The sequence below is a fragment of the Juglans microcarpa x Juglans regia genome, chromosome 6S (genome assembly GCF_004785595.1).
Source record: "Juglans microcarpa x Juglans regia isolate MS1-56 chromosome 6S, Jm3101_v1.0, whole genome shotgun sequence".
Lineage (NCBI taxonomy): Eukaryota > Viridiplantae > Streptophyta > Magnoliopsida > Fagales > Juglandaceae > Juglans > Juglans microcarpa x Juglans regia.
The window spans coordinates 12,196,643-12,209,454 of record NC_054605.1 but is presented as its reverse complement, the minus strand read 5'-3'; the positions used below and the strand labels follow the sequence as shown (position 1 = coordinate 12,209,454).

At 35.3% G+C, this 12,812-nt stretch overlaps 1 protein-coding gene across 1 annotated transcript in view; it reads left to right on the top strand.

Annotated features, from left to right (window-relative positions):
- Window positions 1-11,414, top strand: part of LOC121236887 (callose synthase 10) — a 64,328-nt gene extending 52,914 nt beyond the window's left edge. Inside the window, exons 35-51 of the mRNA XM_041133388.1 lie at window positions 955-1,072; window positions 1,825-1,944; window positions 2,568-2,683; window positions 2,779-2,862; window positions 3,168-3,280; window positions 4,787-4,839; window positions 4,933-5,109; window positions 5,212-5,259; window positions 6,317-6,475; window positions 6,724-6,837; window positions 6,935-7,023; window positions 7,128-7,286; window positions 7,446-7,548; window positions 8,738-8,857; window positions 10,291-10,341; window positions 10,443-10,625; window positions 11,075-11,414. Coding sequence (XP_040989322.1) covers window positions 955-1,072; window positions 1,825-1,944; window positions 2,568-2,683; window positions 2,779-2,862; window positions 3,168-3,280; window positions 4,787-4,839; window positions 4,933-5,109; window positions 5,212-5,259; window positions 6,317-6,475; window positions 6,724-6,837; window positions 6,935-7,023; window positions 7,128-7,286; window positions 7,446-7,548; window positions 8,738-8,857; window positions 10,291-10,341; window positions 10,443-10,625; window positions 11,075-11,311 — 2,044 coding nt within the window. The 3' untranslated portion in view covers window positions 11,312-11,414. The remainder of the gene's footprint in view (window positions 1-954; window positions 1,073-1,824; window positions 1,945-2,567; window positions 2,684-2,778; window positions 2,863-3,167; window positions 3,281-4,786; window positions 4,840-4,932; window positions 5,110-5,211; window positions 5,260-6,316; window positions 6,476-6,723; window positions 6,838-6,934; window positions 7,024-7,127; window positions 7,287-7,445; window positions 7,549-8,737; window positions 8,858-10,290; window positions 10,342-10,442; window positions 10,626-11,074) is intronic.
- Window positions 11,415-12,812: the final 1,398 nt, after the last annotated feature.

Here is a 12,812-nt window from a genome sequence, read left to right as displayed (position 1 = left end):
CAAACCAATCATGATATTTAGGAAATATAGATGGGTTACAATGCAAAGCCTGCTGGTTGCCATTCTGATTCTTAAATTTTTTTTATCCATTGTTTCATATATGCACCAGCTACTGGGTTCCAAACATCAGATTTTCATTTTGTTTGAACTCAATATTTTTGACATGCAGATCTTGTATGTAGATCTTTATGGTAAAATTTGATACAATGGTCCTTCTATGAGGCATTGATGGGGTCTAGTGGTTTTTAGTTTTATGGAAGCATTTGCCATAGCATGGCTCCTTGGAAAGTTTCTTTGTTTGAACAGCTGCCTGGGGAAAGTTTCTAACAGTGGATAGTCACACCAAAAGAAACTCTATTTTTGTTCGGTTGGTCCTACTTATGCAAATGGAGTGGTAAGTCAGTTGGGCGTGTATTGCACCATTGGTCTTTCGTGGGGAGACATGTTTGGTTTTATTTTTGTTTGTTTTTCACTGGGTGATGCCAGGAAAGGACATTGACCTTCTGATTAGCTGGAAATTTTACCGACATCATACTGGTGTTAACAGGATGCTATTCCTCTTGTGCGTGTTTTTTTTTTTTTTTTTGAGGGAGTGACAGGAATAATCAAATGTCTTCTGTGGTTGGTGCTAGCAATCTTTTCAACTTATATTCACATATGTTATAATACACTAGGATTGTGCATTGGACATTTTTCTTAGAGTTGTGCCAAGCTTACTGGTATGGCAGAGTGATGTAGCTGAGCATGGCACTTAGTGAGAAAAAAAACGTAATATGCAATTGAGCACACTCTTTATTCTCTCATTTCATGAGCTGTTCTCATTTCGTTGTCAGTTTTTTGATGTTTTTTCTTTGCATATGCTGCTTGTTAAGTTTGGTATTCTTGTTGTCATGCGTTATTACTTGCTACTTCTTATTGCTTAAGTTGTTTATATTAATATTCTGTTGTTACTAGGAATGAGGCACTCCGAGTTGCCTTCATACATATAGAGGAGAGCGGTGCAGCAGATGGAAAGGTTCCAAATAAGTTTTATTCAAAGCTTGTCAAAGCTGATATACATGGAAAAGATCAGGTAACCAATGGCTTTTATTAAACCTGATTTTTGTAGATCTTATCTCCTTTCTGGGGTTGGTTTCTGATTCTGCATCTCCCCATAGACTTCACTGGTGTCCTTTTCTAAAAGCTGGATAGTGATGACTTGAGTGGGGTAAATTTACACTTACTGATTGAGTGTATCTTGCTTTTGATATCTCTAGCTGGGATTTTTTTATTAGTTCAATAGTAATGAGTTCCAATTTTTATTTCTTTTTAATTTTCATGTCAATCAGGACTTACAAAATTGAAGCTTTGGTTCCAATGTTTAACATTGTGTTGTAGCATAAGCAAAAGAAATCTGTTCTCTAGTTATTCACTTATGCCCTCTATTGAAGACACCCCCTCATCTTTCCAAAATATTCACCTTTGTCGGGTGGGTGCGGGGCTGGAGCACATCAGATGCACACTATTTACAATTGGCAACACTTATATTTTAGCTCAGGCGTGAATTCTTTATCTTATTGTATTCTTTCTACGCTCTTGTTGTAGTTTGCATTGTTCTTCATGGTATATCACAGATAATTTTTCTTTTTGTTTAACATGCCCTTAATGGACTTAACTTATAAAGAGTTTTTGTGAAGCATATGTTTGTTTTTTTTTTTTAATATTTTTTTCTCTATTCACCCTTTTTGTTATCCCTTCACCAGATGAATCATTTCTACCCCACCCTTCCATTTTTTGAGTTGAATTGTGGTTTGGTAATAGTAATTATCTCATATATATGTTTAGGAAGTATATTCCATCAAACTACCTGGTGATCCAAAGCTTGGAGAAGGGAAGCCTGAAAACCAGAACCATGCTATTATCTTCACTCGTGGGGAAGCTATTCAAACTATCGACATGAATCAGGTTATATATGCATGTTCTTTTTAGATACCTAGCTTTCCTTATTCTTATTGGATTTTCACTACTTTATATAATTGGAAAAAGGAATTTGATATGAGTTAGTTAATTTTGGCAGCTATTCTTTAGATTTTCAAAAGCATGGGAGAGATTCTGAGTTTCTGTCTTATTTAACTCTGTTCCCCCTTTTATTATAGAGTTCATTAGCCAGATGCTTCTGACATGAACTTTGTGCAGCATTACTCAGTCAATAAATTCTTTGAGTGCTGCTGCATCCACAAACGAATCACACAAAAACAATCCCACGAGTTGACGTGGCTTCATCTGATCTGTTAGATCTGCTTTACAATAAAAGTAACTTTATAATCTAATGAACCACGTTAAGCCACGTCAGTTTGTGAGTTTATTTTTGTGTAATCCCTTTGTGGATAGGGTATTTCCCAAATTCTTTTTATGTTCTATTTTGTTTTCTTATCGATTGCTTTGTTTAAGTTTTATGTTATGGTTTCTAAAGAATTTAAGAATGGAGCCATGAATGGTTTATTGTATTGCTTCTTGTTTCAATATGTTAAGTGAAGATTGTTCTAGATATGATCTGTACATGGTAAAAGCTATTTTTTCTTCTGTAGGACAATTACCTTGAGGAGGCAATGAAAATGAGAAATCTTCTTCAGGAATTTCGTGGTAATCATGGCATACGACTGCCAACTATTCTTGGTGTCAGGGAGCATGTTTTTACTGGAAGGTTTGGCATGCAATTCGTTATGATAAAGTACACTTTGGTTTTTGTTTCGAAGTGATCTTTCTTATCAATTACATGTTTTGGATATGTCAATGCAGTGTTTCATCATTAGCTTGGTTCATGTCCAATCAAGAGACTAGCTTTGTAACTTTGGGCCAGCGTGTTTTAGCAAGTCCGCTCAAGTGAGTCAAGAACAACTTATCTTATTAATAACCGATTGTGTTGACTTATGGATCAATTTCCATTGACTTTATTGGTAGCTTGCTAGCTTCTTTTCATATTAGAAGTTAAAACATGTTGGAAGAAGTGGAGAAAACCTGACTAATGCTGGTCTGGAAAGTATTGGTCCTGAATTTGAATTGATTATTGTAACATCATATATTTATAACATATTCATCAATTAAATAGATTTAACATTTTAATTTGAAGAGAGAAATCTATTGTTTGCATTTAATTGACTCCCTTTTTTATTAACAAATGTTTGCAGGGTACGCATGCATTATGGTCATCCAGATGTGTTTGATAGAATATTTCACATAACTCGTGGAGGCATCAGTAAGGCATCACGTGTTATTAATATTAGTGAAGATATATTTGCCGGTACGCATGAGGAAGTCCAATGATTCGCTTCTTTGGTTTAGCTAATTTATATTATTCATTCCTTTTAACTTGTCATTTAGTGTGTTTTGAAGAGGAATTATAGTTATAGTTGTTGCATTTCTTTTTTTTTTTGGTCTGATAAATAGATACCTATTTTGTTAAGAATAGTAGAATGCTCCAGCACATCTGTGAGTATACTAGACTAGGGGTGCGTAGGGCGCGGGTAGCCAGTAGGGGGTGCGAGTTGGGCCCCCCGTGTCCTGGCCCGGTCCGAATGCTGTGGGGCGGATTGGCCCCTCAGGCCGTCCGCCCACCCGTGGGGTCAGAATCGTTAGACAACACATATCAGGTATTAAATTCAATGAAAATCCAAAACTCAAATCTCCAAACACCACAGCATCCAAAAATAAAAACCTAAATTCAATGAAATTAGGGTTTCGAGTTCGAGATACTTACAACTACAAGGTGAGATAGAGCAACGGCTCGTTTCAGTGACGGCAACAGTGTGAGTTGTTGGGAGAGGGTCAGAGAGAGTTGAGACATGGGAGGGAGGGGGAAATTGGGTTTTATTAACCCTTGTAATGAAACGATGCCGTTTTGGGTAAACCAAAATGATGTTGTATCATTACAAATCTTATTTTTTTAATATATATATGTGTATGTATGTATGTATGTATGTATATTGGGCCAGGCAGACGGGTGAAAACTTGGGCGGGCCGGATGCAGCCTGCTCAGTAGGCCTATACTAGACAATGTGAAAGTTTGAAGTTTCCAAAGAAAAAGAAAAGATTAATAACTTCGACCAAAGAAGTGAAAAGAACACTGATAGAGATAAAGTACAAAGTACTTGGGATACAAAGTACTTGGGAATACCCTGGGAGTGTCTGACCCCTCCCAGGGTCTGATAATTCCTTTCTCCCCTGATTATCTACATGGGTTATAATGGATTTGATTTACTAATTTTGGTACTCTCAATGTGACCATATTTTCCTTGCCAACAAGCAAAAAATCAAAAACCGTTCTTGGCATCACTCACTGAACTACCAAAATGGAAAATACAGTGAAGGAAAAGGTTGTTGGCTGTTTCTTCACTTTCCTTAGCCACACAATAACACCCTACTTGCAATTGTTTGTACCTATTTTGGTTTTTGGATATTTTTATCACAATTATGAATCTCCTTTGGGATATGTTTTCACGGAAATGTGTACTTTTGAATTGAAAATGCAAAAATGCTAGGAGAGAAATTATGTTTGGGAGATAGTAATTGCTGTATACACCGTTCAACATACATGGTACTTGTATCAGAATCCTGAGCTTCCAATTCTGTCAACACCTTGTTCTGCCTAAGCATGTTTATTTGAGCTTTCACCGAACAAAGTAGCTTGAAATGATGTCATCTTCTCGTTGCAGTTATGTGTTTATGTTTAGAGATTAATGTGGTTTAGTTAAGTATCCTGGTGGTATCAATTCTATGAGACTAAAAGATGTTATAATTTATGTTACAGGTTTCAACTCCACATTGAGGCAGGGCAACATTACGCACCATGAATACATTCAGGTTTTTATACTTTCTGTTTATCCCTGCCTCACCATTACACACCATGTACATATTTTTCTTCTTACGGTTGCTTGAGAGCTTCCTCTCATGTAGGTTGGAAAAGGAAGGGATGTTGGATTAAACCAGATTGCCCTATTTGAAGGGAAAGTGGCAGGTGGAAATGGAGAGCAAGTCCTTAGTAGGGATGTATACAGAATTGGACAACTGTTTGATTTCTTCAGAATGTTGTCATTCTTTTTCACAACTGTTGGTTACTATGTTTGTACAATGGTATTGTTTATTCTATATTTCATTATTTCGTCGTTCTAGATAATTTGAATTACTAGTCTCTGGAATGGGCCGAATCTGATAAGAATTTCCTTTTTAATGCAGATGACAGTTCTCACTGTATATGTATTTTTATATGGAAGAATGTACCTGGTAATCTAACAAGTTTAATTTCCCTTCCTACTTGATGTTTTCTCAAATGATTTCTTTAGCATTTTCACTTGAAACTTACCATTGGTAATTTATTCATGATTATATGTCATTATTCATTGCTAGTTTATTCATGATGATATGCCTATTATTATTCATGATTGTCTCTATTATTACTACTGTTAAATGTCTCTATTATTATTAGATCGTACCTACATAATAATTTATATGACTAATTAGGGCAGGAAGGTTTGGAGTTTTTGCCGCTTGTAGTTTGGAAAGGTCACTCTTTAAATTGACCTTTTTGTTTTATGAATTGGGGAAGTTGAGCTTTATGCCAAAAACCACGTGTGATAAAACTGTATTAGCACTTATTAGCCAAAGGCTGTTTAATTAAACACAAATCATCTTTTTGCTTTGAAGTTCGTCTTGTTCCTTATGCTACAAGTAGTCAAGCCTCAAATGGGCTTTAGTTCTTATTACCATGCATATTTGTTTTGATTGGATCTGTACATTTCAAATCTTCTAGTTTGTCTAAGCTATGTCTATTTCATGATCCCTGGGATGTTGTGATTATTTTCACTATTCAATGACAATTATGTGAACCCCCGCTGCCCTAAACAAGAAAAAATGGATCTTATTAGTTTATACAATCATAATACTTATAAAAAGAAAGTTTATACAATGATAATTTGCAATTTACTAGTTTAGATCTCTTGTTCAAATTCTCTAGAGTTTGGGTCATGATGCATCTAGAGGGTGTTCTATCGTCTTTTTTGGGCTGCCATGAGTTATGCGGTCCCCATATTCAGTGCTGTACCCAAATCCATTCACCCAAGAAAAGTGACCTGGCCCCTGTTTCTAGGGAACTGCTTTAATGAGTGTAATGTTCTTAATGCTGGTTAAAGTGTGCATTTCAGATTTTAATCTCCTGGTTTATCTTCTTTTTCTTCAGTTTTTAAAATACTAGTGGTATTTGTTATTATTCTTGGATAGATTGTTCTTCTGTTCAGAATTCTAGATAATAGATCTTTTGTGAATCTGCTGCCAATTGCTTCAGGCTTTCTCTGGGCTTGATCAGCAAATCTCTGAGGAAGCAGAAGCGCTGGGTAACACAGCTCTAGATGCAGCTTTGAATGCTCAGTTCTTAGTTCAGATTGGAGTTTTCACAGCAGTCCCAATGATAATGGGCTTTATACTTGAAATGGGATTGTTAAAGGTTAGCCTATATAATTATCATCATATAATGATATAAAGCTGTGTATGTAGTATAATAAATGGTATTGCATCCTGTATTTTATTATGTTGTGGAACCTCTTAGGCTTTAGCAGGCCATGCATCCATCATCTTAAACTTGCAGGCTGTTCTGTTAACGTGCTTTTTTCATCTTTTTTCCTCCAATTTTTGGGTTGCTTAGTGCATAAATTTTTGTTGTGCTAATCATTAGTGTCACCTAAACATTTGCAGGCTGTGTTCAGTTTTATTACAATGCAACTTCAGTTGTGTTCTGTCTTCTTCACCTTTTCATTAGGAACAAGAACTCATTATTTTGGCCGCACCATCCTCCATGGAGGTGCAAAAGTATGTAAATACATTTTTCTAATTCATCTTTAAAAATGTATGGTAGTTTGTTTGGAAATTGATACTTTCATTTGCATTTTTTATATTTCACCCACAGTACCGAGCAACTGGCAGAGGCTTCGTTGTCCGTCACATCAAGTTTGCTGATAATTACAGGCTTTATTCAAGAAGTCATTTCACCAAAGCGTGAGTGATGTTTGCTGATGAAGGATCGACCTTTTTTCAATATTGTCAAGTTGAATTACTTAAAAGGGTTTTCTCATGCAATTTATGAAGTTGATTTTTTTCAGGCTTGAGGTGGCACTGCTTCTCATAGTTTATATTGCATATGGGCATACGAATGGAGGTGCTGTTTCGTTTATTTTGCTAACTATGAGCAGTTGGTTCCTCGTTATCTCATGGCTCTTTGCTCCTTATATCTTCAATCCCTCTGGATTTGAGTGGCAAAAGTATGTACTTAGATTTTTTGTTTACTTGCTGGAAATTCCTTCTCTGTTATGACATTTAAGTCTCTGATTATACTCTTTTTACATAAAAAATAGAATTGATATAATTTTGTAATAATCATGCTGTCTCGCAAACCCTATAACCTTACTTTCCAATGGCAGGACTGTTGAGGATTTTGATGATTGGACTAGTTGGCTTCTGTATAAAGGTGGAGTAGGTGTGAAGGGAGAAAATAGCTGGGAATCTTGGTGGGATGAAGAACAGGTTCATAACTACTAATACAACTGTTTTCTTACCTGTTTTATAACTTTTTCAGCTGAGAGAAAGTCAGCTTCCTTATCACTCTCTCTCTCGTGATGACAGACAGTTTGATATTGTCTTTAGTAGTTATTTTTTCCCTCTCACAAATATAGTGTTACAAACATATTGTTACATTTTTTTTCCTCACAAATCTAGAGCAACTACCCAGAGGAGTAAAGTATTGAAGAAGAAAACTATAAGCTCTTCCATCATTCGCTTGCAGTCTTCAGAATATCTATTGTTCCTTTCCTTATAAATGCACCACAGTAAACAGGCAGGAGCCATCTTCCATATTGATGCAATTTGTTGGCTGCCAAATAACCCTCATCAGTTTACAAAAAGTTCTACTCACCTTCCCGGCATAACTCTATGCCATCCCACGAGGCTTTTGCCACCTCACAGTTGAGTAAAAGGCAGTACAGATTTCCCACTATTTCTGCATGTAAAGCACCAATCAACCACTGTGATATGATATTTTCTTGGGTTATCCATAGTGGGGATCTTCCTTAAGTAGGCTTTCCAGGCAAACAAGCTGCTCTTAGAAATGCCTTCATTCGCCAAATACTCCAAAGAACAGAGCTATCTTGAGGTATAAGGATGTGATAGAAAGAACAAATGGTAATTGTTTAAAGTGGTCTTATCAACACCTTCCAGACATGAGTTGTTGAGTACAATACGTTGAAAATTTTTGTGAAGGTGTCTACTTCCCTGTAATGAGCTACTCTTAAGGAACTGTCATTCCATTGGGGCAGCCATTGTAGACTTCCAATAGGTTTCCCACTGAAGCTTCCTTTATTCACGAAATACTATACGTCCCTTGGAAAGCTTCCCTGATGATCCTGTTTTCGTACTTATCCTAGGGTCGTCACTCACCTCATGTGTACTGTGACTAGAAAAAACCTCCCATCCTCTTTTGATACTTTTCCGCAGCACACTATGTGGCCTATGCATCTCGATTGAACACCACTCGCCCTAAGTATAACTAAAGAATGCTTAATGTTTATTAGAGCCGGGTTATATGACAATCATTGCTGCATTACATGACATTATGCTTTGTTGTATAAATGAATTCCTATGATAGCAAATGGTATTATGGACTTGTTTCATGTGGTGCTTTTCTGGTTGTTTCATATGGTGTAACCTTCTTTTTCAGGTGCATATAAAAACGTTGAGAGGTCGTATATTGGAAACAATTTTGAGTTTGAGGTTCTTCATATTCCAGTATGGCATCGTATACAAACTACATCTCACAGGAAAGGATACATCACTTGCGGTACACTTCTTGTCCTTTATTCTGCATCCATATTGATATAGCACGTCCTCTGTATATTTTTCCAAATTAAATTAGCAAATTGATAAATCTCCTCATTTATATATATATATATATATATATATATATATAATCTCCTCTCTTAGGAAGTGACAAAGTTCTCCCATTCATAAATATGTGCGTATTTTGGCACATATCCTCTGTATATTTTTCCAAACTAAATAGTATATTCATAAATCTCCTCATATATATATATATATATATATATAATATATATAATCTCCTCTCTTAGGAAGTGACAAAGTTCTCCCATTCATAAATATGAGCTTATTTTGGATGCATGTTTTTGTTTTTCCAGTTCTCTGTTGTTTCTTCTGACATAATTTTCACATGAAATGGCAACTGCAAGATCCCTTACAAAAATCGTTGTTCAAATTAAAAGCATTGAAAAACAATTTTTTTGCCAACAAGTTCTGAAAACTTCTCTTAGCAACAGGCATAAACAGGATAAAGAAAAGTTGGAAGTATTGGGATACGTTGTCAAGAGAAATCTATTAAATTAAGATTTAGGAACTGTGTTATGATCTTGAGGGTTAAAGGCTTCACAATTAGTATCAACAGTCCTAGGACTTTTGGATCAATGGTTGGGTCTTTAACAATTGGTATCAGAGCAGGGACCACATCACAAGTTCAAGTTACGGAGAGGGCTACCTATAGGCTGGATTAAAATGTCTTGGTACTATGTATGAGCATGGTGTTAAGTCATTGAATACTGATAGATGAGTGAAGCCGCCAAAAGGGAAAGGGCTACCACTGGGTCAGTGTCGATAGATTCGGCCGCCGTGGAAGTCAGATTTGGAAGCGTGGTGGATTGTTATGATTTTGAGGGTTAATGGCTTTAACCAGATAAGTATCCAACAGTCCTAGGGCTTTTGGATCAATGGTTGGGCCTTTAACAAACTGCATGTATGTGTTCCCATCTCCTTGTAGATCAGCATTTATTACCAAAAAACAGAGAAATAAGGAAGCTTCTTGTGGTTGATTTATGTAAACAAGGTTTATGGTCAAAATGTCACAAGAAGTTTGTCTATCTGTGCCGATCCTGTAGTTATAAGCTTAATATGGAAAACTGCTGCTAAATACTTCCTCCAGTGATCCCACAATTCCTGTTCAACTTGAGCTGTAACTATCTAGATGCTTGTCTATATGTCTACCGTTGGCCCAAGTAACAGTATAATTTATCTAGAGACTCTCCTTCGAACTTTGGTTATTTTTCCCAAACCACCACCACAAATAAATAAAATACAGAAAACAGTGGAAGAAATAAAGACACATAGTTGCATATGCTTCGGGCTTATATCACATTCTACTCTACTGATCCTAGTTATACGAGGAGGATGTTTTCATGATGTTAACAGTGGCTTTTGTTCTTCTAGCTATATGGCTTCTCCTGGGTCGTGTTGGTTGCCATTGTCCTGATATTCAAGGTCTGTCTGACTTCTTGCTTAAAATCTTTTCCCCTGTGCATTGGCTGTCTTGATTTTTGCTTAGAATCTTAGTGTTTGCATTAAATGATATTGTCCTGCAGGTCTTTACCTACAGCCCTAAAAGATCAAAGCGCTTTCAGTTAATGATGCGGTTGATACAGGGAGTCACATCCTTGGGACTTGTTGCAGCCCTCGCCCTCGTTGTTGCCTTTACTACTTTGTCAATAGCAGACTTGTTTGCAAGCATTCTTGCATTTATTCCCACTGGATGGGGCATACTATGCGTAAGTTAACAGATCAAGTTCTAATTAAATCTCATGTACACAAGATGTTCAGTTCCTTAAGCAGCCAATTATGCAATAGCAGTCGAACTTTTTCCGAGACCAAGATGATTAGAAATTTAGGTTTCAGTAACACACGCAGCCTACAAAAGATGTGATGGCCATGATTTATAAGTCATAGTTCAGCCATGATTTAAAAAAATAAATAGTAGAACAAACAGCTTGGGATGTTTTAAGTGCATGCAAGCTGTCTAGTTAACACCATCCAAAACGCAATGACTTGGACTTATAGTTGCTTGATTGGCAGAACTGACTTTTTAGATGCACTTGCAACGCCTGCTTTTAGTTTTAACTGGCTGAACTGCTTATTTGTAATGGGCTTTAACTATGTTTTTGGTTTGAGTTGCATTCTTACGAGATCCTTCTAATCCTTGTTGGTTGTGCTGAAACAGCTGGCAATCACTTGGAAGAAGATCGTTTGGAGTCTAGGGTTTTGGGATTCGGTGCGTGAATTTGCTAGAATGTATGATGCCGGTATGGGTTTGCTTATTTTTACCCCGATAGCCGTACTGTCATGGTTCCCATTCATTTCCACGTTCCAGTCTCGACTTCTCTTTAATCAAGCATTTAGCCGTGGGCTGGAGATCTCCATCATCCTTGCTGGAAACAAAGCTAATGTTGAAAGTTAAAAAGTATCCTGCCCCTTATATCTTGCAATTATGCTGCTGTTGTGATCAAATTGGGATTTTGTATATTTATGATTCCAATTTTATGTTCTTTTGGTTTTTCAAATTTTTAATGTGATACTAACTAGCCTTGTGTCTTTTTGAACTGGCTAGGATCCTACATGGTTGTTTGTGTAGAGATGATGTGTTTGTAGAAATGGTAGCCTTTTGATAGTTTTAGAATATAACAAACATGTATTTCCAATGTTATTATTATTATTATTATTAATTTAAACAGTCAATATCACAAACTCAAAAGTCAAGACACTCCACCTCGTGGAATTGTTAAAATCTCGAATTATATTTTACAAACTAAACAGTTACAACTTTTCAAATGTTTGATTCTATAGTCTAATAAAAGTAATTAAATTGGTAAAGTTTAGTTCCTGAAATTGTACAAATAAGCCGTACTGCCTTTACTTCCACTTTTATCATATCATTACTAATGCAAGTAAATGTCCATATAACTTTGATATGGCCCATTACTACTACAAATACTTCTCTTTTAACATCAGAATATATATATATATATATATATATATATATATATATAAAAGAATGTAATGTGTTTTTTTTTTTTTTTTTTTTTTTTTTAATATATTTTATGAAGGGATCAGGGATATCGGGGACTTGATTCCTACCCATTTTTTTGTTTATGATGGAGAGAGGCTACAAATGCCACTAGACTGTAAGGCCATTGACAAATATTATATTCTTTTAAAAATACTAAAATATGTTTATTTACAAAAAAAAATAAATAATAATAATATTGCACCACTTTAATAATACGATCGATAATTATTTTTTTTTATAAGTAATAATATGATCGATAATTTGGGGACAAACTTAGAATTTGGCAAATTTATTACGCATGTATATAATTTACCAAGTAATCTTGTTTGTTTCTGTTATGTCACATCAGCCATTTTCTTAATTGATTTTTATCATTCATCTATCTAAATATTATTGGCATTCTTCCTATCATTCTATTAGTTATTATTTTTATTTTTTATTTTATGACTAAATACTCGGTTTTTTAGTGGCTAATTAGTATTTTTAATGGCTACCTACTAGTATTATTGGAATTCTTCAACGTAGTTACCCTACAGTCTTTTCATCAAAATGACCACGAGTTTAATCATTTAAATTAAAATAATTTGAAAGGTATTGTAAATAAATATTATAAAGTTTAAAATTTTAAAAGTTTAGAACATTCGCATTGTTTCTTCTCTAACGTTTCTTCTTTCTCTACATCGTATTTTTTATAAGAGTAATTCTTCTTATCAGTCATTATTTACTATTCCACACCTTATAAAAAACATCTCACTACGAAAAAAAAAACTGTCAAGTGTGAGATTTACTGGTGAATAGTGATTGATGAAAATAATTCTCTTATTATAATTAGCAATCAAGTAATGCCACATTTAAAACAAATCACAATTAGTTTATAAACGACAAAAAGGTG